This window comes from Geospiza fortis, unplaced genomic scaffold (assembly GCF_000277835.1).
Source record: "Geospiza fortis unplaced genomic scaffold, GeoFor_1.0 scaffold217, whole genome shotgun sequence".
NCBI classification, from domain to species: Eukaryota; Metazoa; Chordata; class Aves; order Passeriformes; family Thraupidae; genus Geospiza; species Geospiza fortis.
Window position 1 is genome coordinate 433,895 of NW_005054392.1, and position 24,535 is coordinate 458,429.

General features: G+C 38.1%; 1 protein-coding gene across 1 annotated transcript in view; it reads right to left on the bottom strand.

Annotated features, from left to right (window-relative positions):
* The window catches only part of PLEKHG1 (pleckstrin homology and RhoGEF domain containing G1), a 125,322-nt gene that overhangs the window by 84,877 nt on the left and 15,910 nt on the right, over nucleotides 1-24,535 (bottom strand). Inside the window, exon 3 of the mRNA XM_005425639.2 lies at nucleotides 3,791-3,865. Coding sequence (XP_005425696.1) covers nucleotides 3,791-3,839 — 49 coding nt within the window. The 5' untranslated portion in view covers nucleotides 3,840-3,865. The remainder of the gene's footprint in view (nucleotides 1-3,790; nucleotides 3,866-24,535) is intronic.

Sequence of the window (24,535 nt, forward strand, 5' to 3'; positions counted from 1 at the left end):
TGGCAAAATCTGGAAGTAGGAATACTGATGCTATTTTCTTCACTGCATTTCAAGTGTATGATCCATGAGGCTGTGCTTGCATGTTTTTCCTGTGCAGTGTTGCACATTACAGCAAAAATAGGACACAAACCTAAGTCAGAGGAGTTACAAAATGCAATGAGACATCACAAGCAGCAACAAAAAGAGCTGGCAGGCTCCCACTAGTGCCATCAGGTACACAATGCAAGGAAAACCACTGCTTGTTGCTGTAGGATATTTTACAATGACATAAGCTTGCTGTCCACAGGGATTTGTCAGTGGCTGTTTATAAAGTCCAGGTGTAACATTCGTTTCCTTCAGGATGCAAGTGTGGACCATGAAGTCAGTAAGAGAGGATCCAGCTGTGGGAAGTCATGCCTCTTACTTAATGAAAAAGTTGGTGTGGGAAGAGGGAAAGGAAGAAGATTTTGTGGGAATTTAACTTCCTCATGTCTTCTTCAAATATGCCTACTTTAAGGTACAGAAAAACAACCAGTCAAGCTGACTGGAGAAACTGAATAAAGGTTCCCACATCCAAATATATTTTCTAAGTGTTTTGCATAAAGCTACTGCTAAGGTAGCACTTGACTGATAGCCCAAAAACTTTGAGTCTGGGAATCTTCCAAATAGATACTAAGGTGGACCTCATCTGGTTTCTTTGAAGCAAGCCTACCTATATTATGAACAGCTGTTCATGGGTATCAAGAAAAAAAAAATTAATCCACTATCCACAGGATGAAACACTTCTGTTTTATGAAAAAAAATTCAGTATAATCAAAATTTTGTTAAACTAGAAAAGGTTTTAATCCTATAAGGCAGATAATTTGTAGTGAAAGAATTCTACAATCATTCTCCTAAATTTTTGCAAACAAGTAACTCCTCAGCTCCAGACACAATCATGAGCAGCCACTGTGAATCACAGCAGCCTCGCTAAAGGAGAGAGGAGGAATTTGTGCTGCAGCTGGGGTGCTCCTGTCACAGCCTCATTTCCAGTGGTTAACTATACTAGAAGTTCAAGAGTGACTTTTCAGCAAACACAAAGCAGAAAAAAATGCTAATTCCTTTACAAGCTAAACCAGAAATACACTCAATCCACTTCCTGGTATTGACATAGTACATTGTTCTAAATGCATCCATTGTAAATAGAATATAATAGCTTTGCCAAAGGAAAACAGTTAAGAAATAGTTATATGTGGATCATGGTAGGAGTTTTTTGTTTTAATTTGTTTGTCTACCACTCCTTGATAGCTAGACAAGCTTCTTGAAAAGTATTTTTCCCTGTGTGATACACACACACTTCCATCTTTGCAACAACCAAATCTCCAGGTCCTGGGTTTTTTCTCCTGATAGCACAAAGCAAGCATTGACATTTATAAATACAACTGTTGACTCTAGAAGGTTTGACAGAAGAGGCGACAGAAAAGCAAACAGTCTGCCCACCCACTGGGGACCCTCGAGTCAAGGACTAAGTTACAGTAACTTAATTACAGGAAACTCCTTTCTCAATTGTCTGCTCCTGTGTGTTTCATGGCTTAACTGGAGTATGTGGAGCAGTGGGTCAGGGGCAGGGAGGGGCACTGCTAGGTTAAAGCAACACTGGCTTTTTCAAAGTTTCCAGATAATCAGTTACTTGCCAACACTTTGCTCAACCCAACTTGACCCTGATGAACATTAGAGGTTAATTGTTAGGAATCTGTAACAACAAATATATCTTTTTCTTTTCTTTTAACCAATGACTGCAAGAATATTTCTTTTGGGGGAAAAAACAAGCAGTGATAAGTTGTTATGATTTCTGGAAATAATTACAAAAGTTCACATAAATGTTTATGCACATAAGGAGCACTGCTATTTTAATCATGAGAAATGAAACACCCACTTCTCAATTCTGACTCAGTCATACCAGCAAAATATTTCTACATACTATTAGCTGTATAAATGCTAAGTAAATAGAGATGTATATGATCAAAGACTAACTATGGAACTTTATCTTGTAATCCATGCTGCAGCAGCCACTGTCATATATGTCTGATCTTTTTTTCAGTAAACATTATCATAACATCTTTGAATGTATTTACTACAATAAACCAACATAAACTCTCATTAACTTCCAGCACACATGACTTCATATCATTAGAATGTTTTATCTATAATAGAGCATTTTCATCAAGACATAAAAACAGGTCTCTTAACTGCAGTTTCATCATTATTTATTAGCTCATCTTTTTGTTTTTTTTTATCTAAAAATTAGTTCCTAAAGAGCAATTAAAAACAAAGCATCCAGATTAAACCTGGATAAAGTTTTGTTTTAGTAAACACTGCGTTTGTTAAAGCACACACACAAAATCACACAGAATATTCTGAGTTGGAAGGGACCTGCAAGCATCAGCAAGTGCAACTCTAATGTGAATGGCCCATACAGGGGCTAAATCTGTGACCTTGGCATTATCAGCATCCTGCTCTAACCAAATGAGCAAGGATATTTCACACAGATTCTGGAATAACTTCATGACCTCTTATCACAACAAAGTACAATGATAAGTGCAGTTTGAAAATGAAGATTCAGAATAATCTCATCATTTTAGTTAGTTATATTTTATTGTAGGCTTTTGCTTCAAGTGGACTCATTCCAATGCTTTTAGCATAAGCATTTATTTATAAGGATGACACACGACATGTGCATCAGAGAGAGCTCAGTCTTTAAAAGACTAGCTGTAATTGCTTCTCCCCTTGTGTGGAGAGTTCTCCCAGTAACATGTTAAACTTTACAGTAAATTTTAAAAAGGCCGTCTGCAGTTAAGCATAATTTAATACCCTTTACATGAAGAGAATTACCTTTCTCTACTATATTTGATGCACTTCTTGAAATTATTATTGCAGCTTGCTCCTCCATGCCTTTCAAATGACAAAACTGAGGTTCAAAATCTACAAAAATACTTAAAACTAAATTTTGAGACATCTGTCTTGAGGCATAGAATAAACAATCCTGAGCTGTAAACTTTAGTCAAACTAAATCAAACATTTTAATTAATACAGTCCTTGTGTGAGGACAGCAATGATCTAGAAAGCAAGGATATACAAGAGCTATTATAGTTTTGACACAATACTGTCAGAAACACCTCACAATGAAATACCAAACTTCACTTCACATGAAATAGCAAATTTTTATAAAATGCTTTATTTACACATCCAGCAGTGATTCTGGGGAAGGAATCAAGTTAGGCAGGGTTACAATTATTTTCAAAGAATGAATTTTCCCAGAAACCAAGTACCAAACCTTCAGATGTGGAAATTTAAAATTAATAGACCTCAAGAGGAAACAAAATGGTCTGACTGAGCATTTCAAGATTCCACTGATTTAGTGAAAATCACACAGACAATTCCTCCTTGTATCAATCAACCCACATCTTACATGTCAGCTCTAGTTCTGTGAGACTCAAGTATCCCATACAAAAAACTGGCTTCAGTTAACAAGATCTCTTTAGCAAATGGGACAAAACATCTCCAATGCTGAAATCCTAGCAGTGCACTTTCCCTTTATTATATAATTTAGTACTATCATGGATGTTGGGCTAGGAAGGGATGTAGAGGTTACCCAAAGACAAGTGAAAATTTCGTGTTATCTAGATAAACATGCATATACAATACTACCTCAGCTCTCCCTTAAAATTAAGGGCAGTAAGGGAAAGTCAGTCTTTAACTTCAAAAAATTCTTCACAGAATCCAAACACTTATTTTTTTTCAATAGACAAAAGAATGGAAGAAAACTACTAACCTTCACTTCTGGGCACAGGCTCTGTAGCACCTGGTGTTTTATCTGGCATCTCTGCAGACACAGGCTTAGTAGAACCTAATGGACACAAAGCAAAGGAAGAGTTCTCCATCAAAACCAGCACGTTTCAGCAAGGCGCTCCCCTGCTCCAGAGCCCCTGTGAAGGATGGGTTTTCAGCTTTCATCGCTTCTGTGTCTGTGTGTAAGAAGTGTAAATAGACAAACTTCTCTCAGGATTAACTGCAGTACCATTCAGGAGGCTCTCAGCTGGATGTTCTACCAGGTAGGCAGGCACAAAAGGACCCTCTCATACTGAAAGCACTCATTACATCTGGTGAACTTCTGCCTTTGATTTCACGTATTTTTCTGCCTCAGTTAATTTTGAGTGAGAGGTCCATGAACTAGGATGGAAGAGCTGCTTACACTCAGGTACTGCTGAAGTTAACCATGGAGTGACCACCTGGAGGGTCACAGCAGCCTGCATCAAACAGAAAATCCCACTAACTTAAAGCTTTACTACATTGTAGAGCACCAGTATTTCTTCCAGCACAGCAGTGGGCAGAGAAGAAAAGGCTTCTCAGGAAGGCAGTGAACACGTCTCCTCTTACAGTAACCTTATGTACCCTCTGTGGTACTGGCCAGCGGTCAACATCTGGCCACCATACACTGGCTGGGATTTTGTATCCTCCTTTCCAGCACCTTTGAATATTTTCCAATCACCAGCAACGCTGACACTCCATTTTACATAATGAAAGCCTCAAGATCAGACAGGATGCACCAAGACCAGACAAATCAGAACAAGGATGATTCTCTGTCTGAAGGAGTTTGTGTGCCAAGTGGGACTTCACCTCAGCTGACAAATCACACAGCTTCAGTGCTGTGTACAGCACTGTACAGAGTGCACAGCATTGGAAGTATTCACAGTACAGCCCTAATTCCTAATGAATTTTGAAGATTTGGCAAGCAGTTTTCAAGACAGACATCAGATCCTGCAGCAGAACTGAGACTGAACTCAAATACATGGCCCTTTTCCCCTCCCTTCTTAAAGTACTTTGCTTTCAAATTCATATAGCTTGTTTTGAATCCTATCCTCAGACATAAAATGAAAGCATTTCTGCCCTAGTGTCCAATAAAGAGCTTAGGCTTACCTTACAACCAAACTACACAAAATTTTGTAGGATTTCTTAAGCCATTTAAGTAATAAAATTGTATTTCAGGTGTGTTATCCAGGGCAAGTGTATCTGTCATATTTAATTCACAAATATGTAAACTACTTAGAAATATTAGACACACGTAAGGCTATAATCCACTAGCACTTCTTAGGGTAGAAATTAATTGCTATTTAGCTGATGGAAATTCTACTAGATTTTCTAGATCAGCCAATTCATCTCTTCTCAAGATAAAATCCACCATGTCTTACTCAGGAATTACTTTGTCCTTAACATAGAAGTTTCATCCACATAACAGTACATATAGTGAAGACTGTGAGCTACCTAAACATCTTCTCTAACTCCCCCAAATTAATAGCTGTAATGCTTATCCACCTGAAGGTCTGGGTTTATGAGTTCATAAAACACAGCTGGACAGTGCCACAAACTGAACAAACAAGTGTGACCACAACAGAGGCTTAAATAACTATAAAAACCTCGGGGTCTCCAAACTCTTTTATAAATCTGCTGTAAAACAGAATCCACTCTCCACAAGACAATTAAAAAATGAATTTGTTCTTCAAACAGATTACTCAAATTTAATTATCTGTGCTTATCATCACTAAGCAGCTGGCTAGAACAAATACACCAACTAATTCTAAAACTTGGCAAGCTCGCGTCTAACCCTCTGCATTCAATGATGCACTACATATTCTCTGAACATTACACAGGTTTATAAATCAAATTTCAGCTACCCAGTGATTTACTAGTAAAGTTGATAGGAACCAGTTAATCACACAATATATTTGAAACAAGAAATTTCATCAAGAAATACTATATTTACTTTCTGTGATTAATTTTAAAATACAAAAAAAATTATTTAAATTTTAAATAAATCATTTAATATCACTTATTCAGGAAAAAATATGTTAAAAATGGAAAAACACAGATATCCATATATTTGTTTTCTGGTTTTGGTTGGTTGGAGTTGCATAGACTTGAAATAAATATGTTAAGTAAATTTCACCATGAAAATGCTCACAGAGTCACTTACTGACATGTTAATGACCAAAAAAAAAAAATCAGTAGTCTCAGAAATAATTTTGGGCTTCTTCACTGAGATTTTTTAGAGGTGCTAAATACAAGCAAGAAAAAAAGACCTTTTTTTCTTGCCTCTTCTGCACTGATTTTTATTTACATAAGTCAAACCTTTCCTTGTCTAAAGTAGGCCAGTCTTTTCTACTTGGCCTTCTAAGGAAGTGACAGCCTTGCTTTTCTGCTATCTAAACTCAAAACCAGAAAGCAATTTTACTGCAAGTAAGGCACACCCCAACAGTCATTTATCTGAATTTAATGGAGTTCCTGTGCTTATCCCTTGCTATGGAGTGTGACCTATCATTCCCAGTGCAAAATCAAGTGGGATTCAAATGGGCGTTGAATGACCTTGTCATTTTTAATAATGGAATAGTAACTTGAAAGCTGGATCATTCAATTACTGCACACAAACCAAGGTATTTATTGAACAGGTTCAGACCTGCCACTGCTACAACCACTCTATCTCAACAGCTCATTTGGATAATCCATGGCAATTTTAAAAACTACAGTCCCACTAATGGTTTTCTACAGACTTACCAGTTTAGCAGCTCTGCATTACAAAACATGATAGCAAGGGCTTAACATAGCTACAGCAGATTAAAGAAAGTCAGTCTCTGTGCCTAGAAAAGTGCATCTTTAGAACAATGTCTCAAAACTCTCACACCTCCAAGATCCCTGAGTCCAGCTGTTAAACACACACTGCCAAGTCCACCCCTAAACCATGTCCCTAAGTGCCACGTCTATGCGTCTTTTAAATATCTCCATGTATTTCCATCTCCTCCCTGGCCAACCTGTTTCAATGCTTGAAAAACCCTTTCCATAAAGAATTTTTCCCTCCAAAGATTCTTGCCACTGTCTGTAATGGTTTTCAGTACTGAAGCAGTCTGAAATTCGTTGCTGCTTTTTCTAAAGCTTACAGGAGATTAGTTGTACCAGAATTGTATGACCAGGTGCAAACACGACACAGTCTTCAGCACTTTTCCAATTCATTGTCAACTGAAAACATTACATCTAAAAACTGAGGTCCAGTAACATGGCACAGAAAAGTGTTTTATTAATTCTTTAAAAAGTACACAAATCTATATATTTTTAAAAATATCATTCCCCCTTTCTGTTTCATTAATGCAAACCAGTTGCATGCTATGGTAGAAATTGCAGAATATACTAAAAAACTTAAAAAGAAATACAGAACTCTGCTGTTGTTTTCTGCAACACACCAAGTTTTGAATTATTCAAAAAACAGAACTCAATGTTGAGCATTCCTTTATTTATAAAATTCCTCCTTTTAATCTAGGAAGGAAATCTCTGACAAAAAGTATTAACCAGACAAGGAAACTAAATCTCCCTCTCTCTGCAGTAAGGCCAAGCTGGACTCATGCAAAATCCAGTCAAAAAGCAGCATATGGGGTACAAGCTTGCTAGTAAATGTAAAAGGAAATAATGATTGCTCACTTTCTATACAAATAATTTCCACTTATCCAGGCAATCTTATTAGTAGTAGTATCCTAAAGCTTTAAAGCACCTTATAGAAATATTCCAGGTAAACCCTTCTAAATACTCCTGCAATATTATTATTGAAATAATTTTAATTTTCTCTGAATCTCAGGCTCAGCTATTCTGGTATTCCATGAGGTACCTTGTATTTTTGAATTCATTAGTCAAAACTGCTACCTATTGCTTAGAGCACTTTTTCACAGAACATGCTAGCAAGAGAACTTGAAATACATATGCATTGATAATTTATGAATAAACACAGCTATACTGTTTACATTGCTCAGTTAAGCAAAATTCTTTTAACAGCAACCAAAACCAGTCAGATGTATGACCATGCATTTTCATGGGCCATAATCAGCCAGGGCCACCCAAACAGGCATACTGGGAGGTCCCAGTTCAAGAAATTTTTTGTTCCTACCAGTAGATTGATTTGCTTTTAACATCCTGAGCTGCTAAAAGCTGCAAATCAGCTTTAGCGTTATGAAAAACATAAGATCCTTTAAACACAGCATCTAAGCCAATAGTGTGATGTAGGTGAATTAGTAAAACATTCAAATTTATAGCACATGGGTGGCTTAAAAATACTTAAAAAATCATGCTCACAAAAATATGGATTACTTGTGTTTCACAGACAATATATTCCTTGCCTCTTTAATTAACTGTACTTTGCAAAAAAAAAAAAAAAAGAAAGAAAAGAAAATCATCAGTAAGGGGTTCCAACTATTCAAAATACTATTAATCACAATTTTCACATTTAAAGTTTCATGGACAAATATCCATTCGAGAGAAGACTTCTGTTCTACCTTCATTCTTTGAAAAATTTATTTCTATACTCTCAAAAAAGCATCCAGGCGCTTGAAAGAGAGCATTGTTTGTCACAGGACTGTTTGCAGATGTAACTATGGAGCTCAGCTATGTATTTATGTTGAACAATCATCATCACTAGCCAAAATCTAACCTGACCCTCCTCCTTTGTGTCAAACCCTTGGCCCTTAGTCTACATCTGTTCCAAATAGCTGGAAGTGATCATATTCAAGAAAGTTGGTTGGATTTCTTCAAAAACTTGTCAAATACAGTCACTTTTCAATGACAGACACTGCACTTCTCCCCCATCTTCCATAGGCACAATCAACATTAATATAAGATTCTGCTGTGGTCACTTTATTCACAATCAGAATACATGTTCCCTTACCATACTTTATTACAATTTTAAATGCAGCCTTTTAGAGATTAAAATTAAACAGTTAGTGCTTTATACACACATCAATACATGTAAAACAACTGAACTCCCGAAAATCTACATTACATACTGTACTGTTAACAGAAAAGCTGTCTGTTGGTTTATTTTTAAAACAGTATCTAGATGAGTTCTTTCTGCTGCAATAAAAAAAAAAAAGTGCAAGGGGGGTAGAAATAAAATAGATATTAGTAGGTTTTTTGACATAAACTATTTTGTAAACAAATAAGGACAATTAGATGCCCAGAGACAGCCTGCAAAGCCAGCCACCCTTCTTGGATGAATGGTACTGGATATTGCATTTCTGAATGCAATAAAACTCGTAGAACAAAAAACAACTCACAGAACCCCAAAACCAGCACTTACATTCTCAGGTCTCAGGATGAATTCCAAACTCCACGGATGGCTACAGTAAAATTCATACTCATTTCAACACAGCCAGACTCTGACATCTGAGTGTTAAGCGTTGCATATTATCTTTGTTAGAGAACAAGGACATCTGTCCCTGATCTAGTTTTTGCCATTTGCTTGCCTACAAAATCCCTTCTGGAGCAGATGCATTGCTGCTCTGAACCCCACGAGAATAGCTTTGATCCCAGGTCACATAAACCATAAAACAAGTTTATATGCTAACACTAACACAGTTCTTTCACATGAACCAAGAAGTGACACTGAATGAAACCCTAAATAACACTGACCTAAGGGATAGCAGTTATGAGGACATAAACCAAGCCCTCATTTCTGCCCCTATTCACCACCACCCCTCAGCCTTCCTAAGTAATATGGCAGCACCTGTTTAAGATTCAAATGTTATTTCAAGTTCATAGTTATTCCTTCAAAAATTGCACAGAATTCTAATGGCTCCTTTCATTCCCTTCCAGCAGCACTCTGGATGTGAGTCACAGCTTTCCTTCTTCAACAATGTCCCACAAAAGTCTTCCAGTCTTTCCCCCCCCTGCACATCAACACATACCAAAATGTTCCAGCTTCGAGGGGCTTTGCTGGAGCTTGGGGTTTGGATTTTGTGGGCTTTTTTTGGTAAGATACTACAGATTTTGCTGATATTCCCAAACCACGTCATCCTTTCACTTTCTTTTCCACAGAAAGGCAGTAACTCTGACACTTATGACAAATGCAGCAAAAGATGAGCTGGTCCAAGCAAGACCCTCTGATCTATATTGGCAAGAAGGAGCAAAACCCCCTTCACACACTTGCCCATTGATGAAAGTCACAGTAACATCACTCTCCTGCCCACTTTTTCAAAACACATTTAATCTACAGCATCCTCTGCCTAGTTTCTGGAGCTAATCATCCATACTGTGGCTCCAATCCAAAACACTTAACTTTTTGCCAGCAGGCAAAGACCAAATCACAGAATCCCTTTGTCACTTTCATTCTGGTTTACTGCAAATTCACAGTGTTTGAATGTGAAAAACATCATAAATGTTCTAATGTAAAGAACGAGCTGTCTGGCTCCTCTGTGGTTTAACTGCCAAGCGTATGTCTTCTTCCTCCTCCCGTCTCTCCAGCTTTTGAATCCATTCCCAGCACTATTCCAAGGTTTTGGTCATGGTTTTCCAAACCCACTAAAAGATCCAGTTCAGCAGCTAATCACCATGTTTCAGTCTGCAAGGCATGACAGCATGTTTTTTACAAAGTAACGCCAGATATGAGCTCTAGAAGGGCACGTGACACAATATTTTCTCCTTCAAACTCTGTACAGAACTTCTAGAAAAGATGAGCTATATTCACCTTTTGGTCTGTGTCCAACCACATTGGAAGGCTCCTTACTTAAAACAGCATATGCTGTTTCTATGCCAAGTGAAACAAAGAGGAAAACTCCCCACAGGGTCTTGTGGGAGGAGGAAGAGGGATCAAAACCTTGACTGACACTCCCCAAATACCCTTGTGAAGCATATGCTCAAAGCTAAGCAGAAAGACATCCGCTTTAATTGGTGAAATGCATGCATTTCCTGCATGTATGCATTAACTCCGTGCTGATCACAGAGCAGTTTGTCAGCTCAGCAGAAGCACTGTCTTTCGAACTCAAGTCATCAGCGCAGTTTGTAGGAAATTCCTTAGTATACCTAACCATTGCTATTCCTCTTTCTGTAAAATTGAACCACTGAGGAGTATTTTTGAAAATATTTTTTAGCACGTTCTCTATTGCCCACGCAGCTTTGCCCAAGCCGACAAGGAATCACGCTGCGCTGCAGAACGCAGACAGAAATGCACCCGAGGGGTCGCTCCGTGCGCGGCGCTGGCAGCGGCGGCAGCGCATCCTTGCCGGGACGCTCGGAGCCGCCGGCACAGCTTCCAGCGCAGCTCCCGCAGGTGGCACTCGCCGCTGCTCCGCCCGCTGCTGCTCCGCCGGGAGACAAAACTGAGCGCTTGCAGCAGAACCTGCCTCTCCCTCCCGGTCAGCGTGTCGGGCGAGGGGTAAAAATCATTCTGAATCGTCGTGCCTATCACTCGAGTCTGGATTTGGGGGTGGGTAGCCTGACAGCTAAACTGCTCTATCACCTTTTCCTTATTTCAAAACTCCCTGTAACCAGAATGAACAGAATTATTTTGTAAAGCACCGGGCGTTTTTCAAATTATGTACACATACTGCTTTTCTCATGTCTTTGTACAGTGCAGTTAATCCCAGCAGCTCTTCCAGCTCTTCATTAAAGTTAAAAAACCCCACATGAACAAAGGAAAAAAATCCATCAAAAGATCATGTTTCACTTACATACAGAAGGTCTGTCACTTCAGACACTTTCTTTTGAATCTAAGCTTGAGAAAACAGACAGACTTAGGTAAAATGGCTCAGCACAGGACATGCCTGACATACACTGATGAAAACCAAGGCAAAGCAGGATAAGCAGGTCAGTCCCAAGATATTTAGGGACTTAGAGGCAAGTCCCAGCACAGACCGTTGAGAGTACAGCAGTAGCAAGTCATAGCTGCCAAGAACAGCTATCGTTATCACAAAATACTGCTGTCATCTACTCAAAGAAATCTGCTACTCAACAACCATACAGTGAAGCACACAATGTATTCTAAGCAAAGCATTTTCTGAGCAAATTAAGAGCCCCATGCAATGCATTACATGTAGTTACTCTGCAAAAACCAACCAACAGCATAGTTTTCTTTATTGACTCAGAAAGATAGAGATAAAATCTTTTAACTGAGCTTTCCTTACATTGCTTCCTGATTTCATTTTTAGATAATAGTACTTCTACTGTAAAGTGCTAATTAGGGCCACACAAAGAAAACTAAATTTGAAGCAAACCTAAACGCAGTCTCTGGATGTTGGGTTTAGAGCTGCACTTCTGCCTAGCTCACCACTCACCCTCCCAGCTATACACTCCACATAACTGTTCAGAGCTTGTGGAGGAAAATAAAGTTTAAAGTATTTTTTAAAAATCTATGCTAGTTGTTTTGATTGGTCACTAGCATCCCCTCTTCTTGCATCTTTCTCAAGAGAAATACAACTACAAATGCATTAGGTCTTGTATTTTGACATAGAAAGTCCAGATGAGGGCCATCAAGTTGACTAGAGGGATGGAGTACCTTTCCTAGGAATAAAGGCTGAGACACAGTTGGGGTTTTCCAGCCTGGAGAAGAGAAAGCTTCAGGGTGACCTGATTGTGGCTTTCCAGAATGTGAAGTAGGCCTATGGGAAAGCTGGAGAGAGACTTTTTTACAAGAGCATGTAGTGACAGGACAAGAGAGAATGGTTCAAACTGAAAGGAAATAGGTTTAGATGAATTTATTACTGTGGGTGGTGAGGCACCGGAAGGAGTTGCCCTGAAAAGTGGCAAACATCCCATCCCTGGAAGTGTTTAAGTCAGGTTAGGCGGAGCTCTGAGCAGCCTGGTCTTGTGGAAAGTGTCTCTGCCCATAGCAGGAGGATGGAACTTGATGAACTTGAAGACCTCTTCCAACAAAGCCATTCTAGGATTGCATTCTAGTGAGCTGCAGAGCTTAAACCTCACTACCAGGCCAAAAGTTTTGGCTTAATAAATGAAGAAAAAAAAAATTCTAAAACATTCCATAGCTGGATGTGAACTTGTCAAACTTTTTCAGTAGCAAAGATTGCTTTATAGTGCACATGGAAAAGGAAACTGAAGAGGAAAGAATTTCAGCATTGTTTATCAGAAAATTACTCAAATTCCTTTCAAAGCTCTGAACTTTGCTACAATTAGAAGAGATGCTGATTGGGCTAATAAACAATCAGAGGGATGCACACATGCAAAGAGTCCTTCTTTAGTCTTTTTCACATTCTGTCCCTCTTTACTCTTTTTTATATTCAAGCCTCCAGTGCTCAGCAACTACAGTTTTGAGATTTCAGGTTAAAGACAAGGACTGCTGCTGCTGTTCCATTCCACTCACAGATATAAAAAAAAAAACAAACAAGCAAATGAGCAATAACCCAGCTAGCATCCTAACATGCAGCTTTTATTCCCATTTCTCTTTTATACAAGAAAAAAACAAGCAAAACAAACAAACAAAAAATCCTCCAGACTTGCATCTGGTATATATAGTAAAGAGTCCCTGGTACCTGCTTTTACAGGCTGTAAGCCTCCTCCAAATTGTATTTTCTATTAGAGAAGTTGTGTAGCACTTAAGAAGACACTTCTCTTTTTACGTGATGCCTGTGCTTGGGGCATCACTAAACATCCTCTTGGAAAAGACCACTGATGGGCAAGTGCATCATTTCATGGAAGAAATAAAATCAAAACAGGCTGCGAGGAAGCAAAGCTGCTGTTGGAGCCCAAGGAATCCAATTACAGCAAACAAGTCAAGTAACAGTGAAAATAAACTATAATATGCAAAGCCTTAAATTAACTTGAATCCAGTCCTATGTGCTGAATAAATAATACAGTGATGGATAACATACCAAGGAATCTCAATACATCTGAAAAATTGGATCTAACAACGGTAGAAACAATCTTACCGTGTCTGCAGGTGTTTCACCCTCTGACACTTCCTTTTTATATTTTTCATTTCTGTTTCAGGAAGTTTCTTGACACCCAACTAAAGTTCACTAACTTTGTCACACTTAATCATCAGAAGAAAGGAAACAACCTTGCCATCTGCTTAGTAAGGACATCAGGCTGAGTCTATTACGCAGGGTAGCTTCTCTTGAAATCACAAGACTATGATAATAATGAAGGTTTTTCTGGGGCTTGCTTCATTTTAAATTAAAACTTCATAGCCCTCTTACAGAGAAATTCCTTATAGTCAAGGTCAGTAGAAAGCTATTATCTATGGCAATAATGAAATTTGTATGTGTTTAAACTCTGTATAGGGCCAAAGTGAAGGCACTGAGATAGGGAATGACATCTTCCTCAACCCACATGACCAATATGCAATGTAAACCCTGACAACTTGACAGAGATAAGGTATATCTGAAAGCAAATACTGCAAGAGTACAGAACAGCCCAATGCTTTTCAAGGGTATAAATACAGAAAAGCGCTATTCGAAATCAGCTGTTTCAGGGGTATTTCTTCTCTGCACTTAAATAATTTCTGAAAGCTCCTCCCCAACCCTCAAAATAAAAACAAACCAAAAAACAGCAAACCACAAAATCCTGCTCTGCACCAAATTAAAATCACAAATTTATCCTCTCATGCACATATTTTTTAAAAGCACTGCTGTTTTTCTTCCAATTTGGCTAACAGCAGAGAAATTAGTATGCATCAACTCCAATTAGGCTGCTACACCTCTTCTTCTGTAAAATACTTGTCATATGTTTGGATTCACTGCAAATTTCCAAAGAAAACTTCAAACTTCATTGTAAAAGAAAACCACAGAACTTCCAGAATAAGGTCATGCTGATGAAAGACAAAAATGTCAGCACTGTCCAGAAAGTCAGTTTACTTTCTTAAAAATTTTCCTAAACAATGTTAATTCCAAGTAAAGAAGAGAGAATGATATTTTCCCCTTCAAGTGCAAATTCTTTAGGAGAGTTAAAGCAGGGGGGTGGGGGGAGATACAAAGGAATGTTTGGTTTGGCATTGCTGACAAGGGGAATGTTCATGGAGGGGAAGCCTACTTAAACCCAGAATAATGGATAATTATTGCTTTATATGCGGATCCTTCATTAGTTTTGTCTCCATGACACACAGTGACACCGTTACATTTATAAGGAAAGACTCAGACTCAGATTCACCACGAGGAGAACGGGCCCCTACAAAGCCCATTTGTGTGTCTCCTTCAACTGCAATTGCCTGAGTGTGGCATTACTGCTGAAATGAGAGGTTTAGACGTAGATTTATAATTATTAGACAAGTAATACTCAGTTGGCTTTTCCAGAAATTGTCAATGGAGTGGCTAGCCACAGTATAGCCATGCATAACTACTTAGGCATGCCCTCTGAAACACGTTTGTTGCGGGTTTTTTACCCACAGCCATCAGAAGTCCACCTAACTTTCTGACTGCAGAGAAGTATCATTAATGAAAATTTTGGGGTTTTGTTTTCATCACAGAGTATGAAACATTAGGAAACAACACAGCAAATCACATAAAAGAGTCAACAGTTAAAGCTTTCTGAGCCCTGACATACTCCAGGCTCCGAACGCTGCCGAAGCTGGCAGCCCCCCAGCCCTGGCTCAGGCAGCTGACTGGTCCTGACTGTAGGACCCTTTCACATTCCTCCAGCTTTTCCTTCTCCCTACTTGGGGAATACATATATCTATGTATATATATGTATACATATTTATATACACACTGTGCGCACATGTTAAAAAAGAGGAAATTAATAACAGACAAGCTAACAGCATTGAGTACATTCCCTTGCAATTTACCCAAATGAATGGCCTCATAACTCAGATTGGGACATTTCCTGTAAAAACACTCCACTATTTATCAAGCCACTTCGGAGTGCAACTGTTGAAGCATGGCTTGCAAACAGCATACTTTCTAAAGCCAAAGCCTGCAGTTATCTACAGAACACTGCAACTAGTTGGGATGGAGAAGCCAGAGCCCTCTTGCTGTACATTAGCTTTGAAAACTATGTCCTCAATTCAGAGTTCTGTAACTGCAGGCATAGTCCAATTGGCTTTTGTGGCACTGAATTGCATATGCAGAACACAGAGAAACTACAGCTTCAAATTACATTCATACTTAATCTCTGACAGAGCACATGCATTTATATGGTCATTAAATATATTCATTACAAAAAAAATAAGGAGTATTAGATAAAATAGGACTAGAAATGGAAAGAAAATTATTTCAGCACTTGTACCTGATCAGCATAAATACAGAGTCTAGGAGACTAAAACTGGTAAAAGGGAAACCACTCACAGTAACAATCTTTAACCTGCCAGAATTTCCAAACAAATTTGAATGACCATTTTGACAGAAGCAGATGACAAGCTGTTGAATGAACATTTCTTTTGGGTTAAACTGCTGTATTCCCTAGATATGGAAACTCCTTCTATATAAATACATAAAGCCTCTTATCTCCACTATTCTTTCCCAGAAGAGCCAAATTCTTAGCAAACATTGAATTGCCAAATGCAAACCTTCACTGGCCCCTGACCAAAATATGACTTCCATTCAGAAAAAACACATGGGGAAAAAAAATAACATGACTTAAGAGTATTATAGTTGGAAAGGCGATTTCTTCAGATGAATGTTTTTCTCCTTTCTACATCAGTCTAAGAGACATGGTTTGTTCAATCAGTTGTTTATAAGTAATTCTCAACAGCTGCACGGAGCTGAGCCATTGTGCACTTTGATACTTCATTCACCTGCTCAGAAAATAAAATAAATAACTTGGACTTATCTTTCAAACACAGAAACAAAGAAATACCTATTATGTGCTAAAATAACATAAAATCCAACTATAGGAATACCACTGACAACTCCAGAAGAACCTACTTTTAAGAAAACTTTTATATTTCATTGATCATTTGATCTAGTACTGGAAACCAACAAAAATAAGGGCAGGGTGTAAGCGGGAATCTCTAAATAGGCTTGATTAAAGTAAATATTCAAAGGGATATTACTCAAGTCAGTACCAAGAGCTTCAGCCAGTTTCCAAAGCCTTTTGAATTCTCAGAGCTAAGCCCGGTGAATTCAGATGAAAGTTCCTTTTCTTCCACTTTTAAGGGAAGAAATAACTTATGGGAACTTTCTGCAAAACACCCTTCTGAGTTTAGTAACTGGGGAACAAACCTAAAGCACTGCCAAGACACACAACTAACCATTTATAAACCTTAATGTTTCATTCAAATATTAAGCACTGATCTTCTGAAACAACACAGAGGTATTCCAATAATGCTGTTTCAAGTTATGTAATACCATCCTTAGTACATAAAAACCTAGCTCCTCCATTCTTGCTGCCTAGCCCACATTTTGTCCTCTGAGGAACACAGGCACACAGAGTGCATACTAACAACTCCAGGTTCCCACTTAACCCAGCAAGAGGCACAGCAGAGCGAGGAAACCACCTGGCCCTGCCTCACTCTGAGACTATGCCAGCCTATTCAGTGGGGCTACAGGAAAAAAAAAGAAAAAGTCCCTGCTGTATTTCAAACACACTCTAAGAGCTATGTATATTACCACAAAAAGCAGGGAACCACTCTATCTGATCAGCAAATGAATTTCTATAGCCTCTAAGCTTTACTGCTTTTAGGCAAGAGGAGTAGGGGGAAGAAGCATTTGCTCCCTTTAAATTCGATGACAGTTACTTGATCTCCTCCTCATCCTGTCACAGTTCCCACAGCCTTGCAGTATTCCCAGAGATACCACCAAGATACTAGCACTTTTCCCCCAATAGTCACCAATATGTGTTCACCCACCAAAGCATATCAAAGTGCCAAGTCAGTTTCAAACTCTTCTGTTTCCTCTTTCCCAGCTCCAAACTCCTCCATTTCTCTCTACAAAGCAACTAATCCAGAAATTCACTTTGAAATAAACAATAGCAATTCTGTAGAGCAAACTTACCCAAGCAAGGAACGAAAAATCTGCAGAGAAATGCTGACTGAGAAGATGTGCTGATATCAAATAAATCGTGACCCTTGATCTTCCCCACAGTGAAAACACTTGTGGGATTTCTGGACCAACCTGCAGATTCTCTGATGCTGAATAAATGCTGAGGTCACATTGCAGAGTTTCACCATCAAAAAAACTAAGGCTATTCTTAAATTAATGCATTAGATGTGCCAAAAAAGTGCTCCTGGGTGCAAAAGCAAGTTGGGACAGAATAACACTTCTGTGGTAATGAATAATCCTAGTTTCCCAAACAGGATACATAAAAGCCATCTCTCAAGTGATGGCTGAACTGCACTAGGGACTGAGTCATGTCTAGAAACTGTCTGTGGAGAAGGCTGTCATTTCCCAACATCACACCAGCAAACATGACCACTACAGACCATCTTCTCCCAGGCCTGGGAACACTCCTAGGCCCATCTGAATTTTACACAGGTGTAACCTCATAGCACTCCTCTCTCAGGCCACCTATGCTCATAAAAACTTACTGACACATAGTTTAGAACAATTTTTTCTTAATTGTGTATTATTACACACTTCAAAGATTTAAACTCTGACTGGAGACAGAGACAGAAGAACACTTGCTGGCATAAAAAGCAGAACAGGGAGAGTAGAAAGAAAGAAGACAACCATACTTTCTGCAGAGGAGAAAGTATAATTACATGCAACTGAACTCCTCTTTCCTTATGCATATGCCACTGGGTCAGTGTTTACTCCCAGCTTTCAGTCCTGACCTTTAAAATAGATCAGATACAAACCTTTCAAAAAGAAGCATAATTTTCTGTCTCTGTACTTCCAGAAATATTTTCAGCAAGTTTAAGCTCCTGTGTATCCAACAAATGGTGGATGCCTCCTTCCACTGTGTCAGAGTGAGAGATTTTTGCACAAGCAGAGTTCAGGGGCAGTCTCTCAGCTCTCCTGTAGCAAGCGAAGTCCTCTTTTGGCTGCTCCATACACAAGTTTAAGTCTGGGCATCCCTGTGGTATTACCAGCCAAATGCCAACATGAAATGTAAAGCAGATCCTTAATGGGTGGGAATTTTTTGTGGTTTGGGGGCTTCAGGTTTTCTTTTTAAATCCAACTGTAATATAGTTTAAGCAAAAACTATTAAAGTTTGGGAAGAAGTTGCAATGAATCATAGTTATAAAACAAAGGCCAAACTTTTAACAAAACTGTTCAGTCATTTTAGCATCTACCCCAACTGGTGGAAAACAGGAACCCAGGGTACTTAATAAAAGCAACTATAGTGAATGTTAAGGCAAATACCAAACTTCAAAATTACCAGTTATTTTCGACAGCTTTGAGTTTTTACACCTGAATTTGAGAAAAGTTTGATCTATTTTAAAACATGTAAACTATGTGGCACTTCTTTCAAATTGTTCTTACTGCCAAACAGGCAAAAAAAACCCAAAACAAAACTACAAAACTAAGGAATGAGGTTTGAATCATGTAAACTCTGATGGGTTGAATTAGCATAACCTTTGTAGTATGTCTAGATTTATTTTGTCTTTTTCCAAAGTTAACTGTCAGCAAAATTTACACAGAAACTCAACTATTTGATTAATTAATTTGCTACAGAAGTTACTAGCTAAAACAGATTACCTGTAACTACCAGCCTCAAATCTCTGAATCTGAAGATTCAACATATTTCTCTAAGGAAATAAGAAAACTGCTCCACTTTTCAGAGAAGTAACTACAAAAATATATTTTTCTTTTACCAATTCAAGCACGTATTAACATGGAAATAGATAATAAAGTCCATTTCAACCACATACATGTTCTGCTTTTTTTTGCAGTTTTGCTCTTTTTTCTACTCTGCAAGAACTCCATCAAAGATCTACTTTAATTGATGCATCAGAGTGCTCACTTAGCAAGATTCTAAGAAGATACCAAATGAAAAAAAGACTATCAACCTTTTAGCTGCAATAAAGGAAGGGAAATCTCAAGAAGAACACTTGAATGCTCTACAAACACAGAGCCTGAAGAAGATGGCCCACGGGTCCCCCAGTGCCTGATTATTGGGTAGTGTTTTACATTCCACTTTTCCTCTGGGATACTGGTGCCTCCCCCAAGAAGGCTGCGCTCCACCTATTCCCAAGTGTGAGCCTGCTACTGTAGACTGCAGGGAAAACCCTATATCCAAACTAACACTTCATATAGAGTATGAAATACACTTTGAAAATATTCCACCCAATCATATCAGAACACCATGGACACTGTAATCTTCAAGATATCTACCATGAGCAGCATTTTTGTAAGTAGAGGTTTGCAATCCTAGATTAACACATAAGAATCATCAAGGAAAACTTCTTTGTTTACTTCTAGTGATAAAGATCAATGGCAGGAAGCATGATACTATAGAGATATTAAGATATCTGTATGATGCCTACTTATAAATAGATGTGTGTTTACATTATGCTTTCCACATATACAGAAAGAAGCATGCATTTTTGTATCAGTACTGCCAGTTCATTTTAAGGAAAACCCCCCAGCTACTAATCTCATTTCCAGCAAGCATGCAGCAGCTCACCTTGAAGACTAATATCCAAGAAAGCAGGGAAGGAAATTACTTGTGCAGGGGAATTTCATGCCTCCCTCATTTATACAGTTATTTACACAACAGAATTTACTCAAGTATCTTCACGTCTCATAAAGGTATGGGTAAGACAAAATATGATTTGACAATCTCAAGAAATGTACACCACTCTCAGTGCTGAAAGGCTGGTAAAGAGCTTCATGAGAATTAGAGTTTCAGGCAGATAAACTACATCTTGGGAAGCATTTAGGTACATGGAATGAATAGCAACAGGGATGAAGAGCTGGGGACTCAGTTTATCACATATGCACTGTTGCACCACAGCAACACATGAAGCACAACAGCACTTGTGTGGGGCTCCTCCAGTCCCCAGAGTAAAAAGCATTTGAGGTTTTTGCCTCTCATCTCTCCTGGCTGGTGGAGGAATCAAATCAAGCTGTTCTCAGGAATCGAGAATAATAGTAAGCTTCAACCCTTGGAAGACAGTCCTCTCACTCACGCAAAAATTACCTAAATTTTACAGTTTCATCCATCATTTGTTTCCTTGTTCTATGCTTAGTAACAATACAGAAATTAAGATTTGCCCAAGCATGTTACCACAGGCGTCACTCTGTCTCTTAAAGCCTGCTGGACATCAACAACCCAGCAGATGGTCATTACTCCAAATTCCCCACCCTCCATCATCATTAATTCAGGAGCAAACTCATTTCAATGGGCTAGCCCCAATTCACAAAGAACTCATTGTCCTGACCAAATTAATAGCTTTACATCTTGCATTACCAGATGTGCTTCAGAGACACAGTAACATTTTATATTATAATGTGCTGTTTAAAGTGCACTTCAATGTCATTTCTCATAAATATTGCTGTACAAGGCAAACGTACAACTATGAACCTATTCCCAAAATAAACACAAAAACTCTGTATTTTTGGTTTAGATCCTAGACAGATTTGGCACAAGCATTGGTCAATTATCCTGCAACCCACTTGATCAAAAGCTGTCTACTCTGATACACAGTCTTTTGAAAGGCTTTACTTCACCCTGAAGATTAATAAACCCTCAACCCTGGCATATCCAGTAAAGAGACAGGCACTTACAGTGCCTATTACATAAGCAACACAGTTTAGACCAATCATAATAATAATAATAACAACAAATAGGACAAATAAAATTTATAAGAATTTGGAGTAAGTCTTAACTTCACCGACAGGTCACCAGCAGATTTTGATACATGTCAAATGGGGAATGAAAAAGAACAGAGGAAATAATTTGTCATGACTTGAGTCATGCCATGTCTGCCATTTGTCAGCAAGTTTGCATTAAAACAATGGAAGACTCTTTTCCATAGGAACAATTTGCAAAAATGAACATCAATAGACTAGAATCAACTAGGAAGCCATCTTTCCCACTTAATGGAAAAATAAAATGTAGAATTTTGAAAATAGCCATGTTCCTTGTGAAAAGGAGTTAGAGATCACTGAAGGACTCTAATTCAAAAAGAAAGTATAATTAAAAATAGAGACCAAGCTTTCCAGAGAGATAGTATTTGCTTGAGTTACATTGTTATTTTTCTATGGAACTGAAACAGGTTTTCTTACAATCCTGTATCTGAAAAACTTCTCTTGCTGATAGTTTTGTCAAAAACTGCTTGTGTGAAATGCTCTGTTTTCAATAAATTGTTGAAAACAACAACAAAATATTTTTGGCTGAAAAATTCCTAACTGGCTTGACTTGTAAAATAATTTCTTAAGTATAACATTTCATTAAGTCCAATGCCTTTCCTTAGTTAAAAGGCTGCATTGTATATTTTAAAAGATATCCACTCACTCTCATACCAGCACAAAACAAGTAACATTTGTGTTTAAACCTGTGATGCACAGGGGGCATTTTTCCTAAGAAATCTATTTCTATATAGAAGAAATAAATATAACAACTACGATATTACAGTCTGTTCTAGTCTACCTTGACAACAGGATTAGAACCTGTATCTCCAATAAGCCTTAACCTCTGTTTGATCACAGCCAAAACATATAGCTATCTTTACTAAGTAACTTTACACATTTAAATTATGTGGAAAGCAAATATCATCCAGGTGGATTTACCCTGGAAGTGCAGTTTACAGCCATAGCTGAAGGAAAGGAGTGAGGGCTGAAATGTCTGTGGTTTGACAAACATAATTCTGGGATGGAACAAGGGAGAAAAAGAAATATTTTCTTATTAAAAGGAAAACAAAGAAAAAGTTATGTCTCTTATCAAATTACATACTGGTATAATTTTTAATACAACAGAAGGTCATTAATCAAGAACATAAGATCATTTGATGTATTGCACTTCTGTAACAAGCTAATATGCAAAGGTTGGGGCTTTTTTCATGTATTAAATATTTTTTCAAATTCCTACATAACATAACTAATAAAATATTTACTTTTACAAAGGGTCAAGTGGACAGAACATAATTCTCCCAGAAGGAAACCAGATGTTCAGTTTCTTCAAAGCGATGCCCGTATTGATAAAAGCAGTAGCTAATCTTTCTTTTAGAGGTTGAAGGTCTTGTTGAAGTTTCTTTTACTAAAGAGCTATGTATCAAGCTTTAATGACTATCTGCCTCAATGAAAGAAGTATTTTTAATTTTTAATAGGATTTTGGCTTGTGTTCATCAATGCATATGTACTCAAAGAGCTCTCTTTGAAAATTCTGTAAAACAATTTATAGTCAGGCTCTACATCATGTATTGCATCTTAAATTCATGATAAAAGAAGTCACATCTGTTCTCAAAGCCAAGATTCCATATTAAAACCATCCTAGCAAACTTGTATATAGTAATTTGAATACATTAAGTCACACAAATATTCAAGTGTTTCTTACAAGTAATTCAAGTGGTGCAGAATAATCTATCAATATAGTGCTCGGAATTGTAAAAAGCTCAAATTAACAATATATTATGTTTCTTAATAATGTACTCTTTATAAAGCTCAATATATTAAGAGATCCATAAAAAGGGATATACAAAAACTCAAACAAATGCATTTTAAATGATTCTGCGGGTTTTTTCCTGTATTACTTGGCTTTTGCCATGACTAATATTTAGCTACACCATAATGCTTGCCAAGAGATGCAAGATAATTCTGAAATCCTGTGGGGGTAGGCTAGATGTTTAAAAGGCTTCAGAGGCAGGAACAGGGTCTCTGTGTATCTCAGAAAGCAAAACCATTACTTAGTTGCTTAAATTACTCTTAGATAAGTCTTTGGGGAAAAAAAAAAAACCGTTTTACCACAGGTAGAAGGAAACCCCACCCAATTTAAATTTTAATTTAATTTTGGGTTTACGTCACCTGCTTTTTCATCTTCTGAATTCTGTTCTGATCAAGGAATGACTAAAGGTTAACCTGGGACATTAACTGCAGTATGATTCACTTATGGTATCACAAATTTTGTGTTCATCCATGTTGATGTGCACCCACAGAATGCTCTCTCACTTTTCCCATCTCTAGTGGTCAGGTGCATCTGTTATTCGAAAAATCTATTTAGCTTAAGGGAGGCTGTAAGCTTCCAGCTAAACAGCATCCTGTGGATAGAAAGTTGTACATCTCAACATACCCATTGTTAAAGGATCCTCTCCTAAGAGGACAGGGACAAAGCAGCTCTCAGGATTGCAAGTGACAAGAAAGGGCTGAAGAAAGCCCCAATTTTATCCAATATGCATCAGAAACCCCCAAGGAAGAGGGCAGCACTACCCAGTTCACCAACTTTAGGTAACCAGCTGCATCCAAGCCCAACACTAACTCTTTTAGTTCAAGTACCAATGTGTTTAGTCTGTGTAAAAGCAGAGTACCGGCACCTTACTTACAAGAAATGGTGCAATTAAACAGGATGAAAGAAAAGAAAGGAACAAAGAACAACTAAATAAGTGGTAAGAATTGAGAGTCAGAGCTCTTTCAATTAATGGTTTTTCAAGCACTTTGCATGGCAAGAAAGAACAAAATGGTCAAGACACACTCAGGGTTTGCATAGAGTGCATACCACTTTCACATCTCTATAATACAAGAGTTAAAAAGAAGTTGTGGAAAAATTATTGCTGGTGTGATGGAAGGGACAAGTTGTGGTACACTCTGCTACCATACCTACTTACCTACTTCACCCAACTGCTTTACTGGCCTCCCTCAATCATTTCTCCAAACATCTGTCTTCCAAAGCATCAAGTCCCATTCTTCCCTCAGGCCAGACATTTACCAATAGCTCACCATTCATC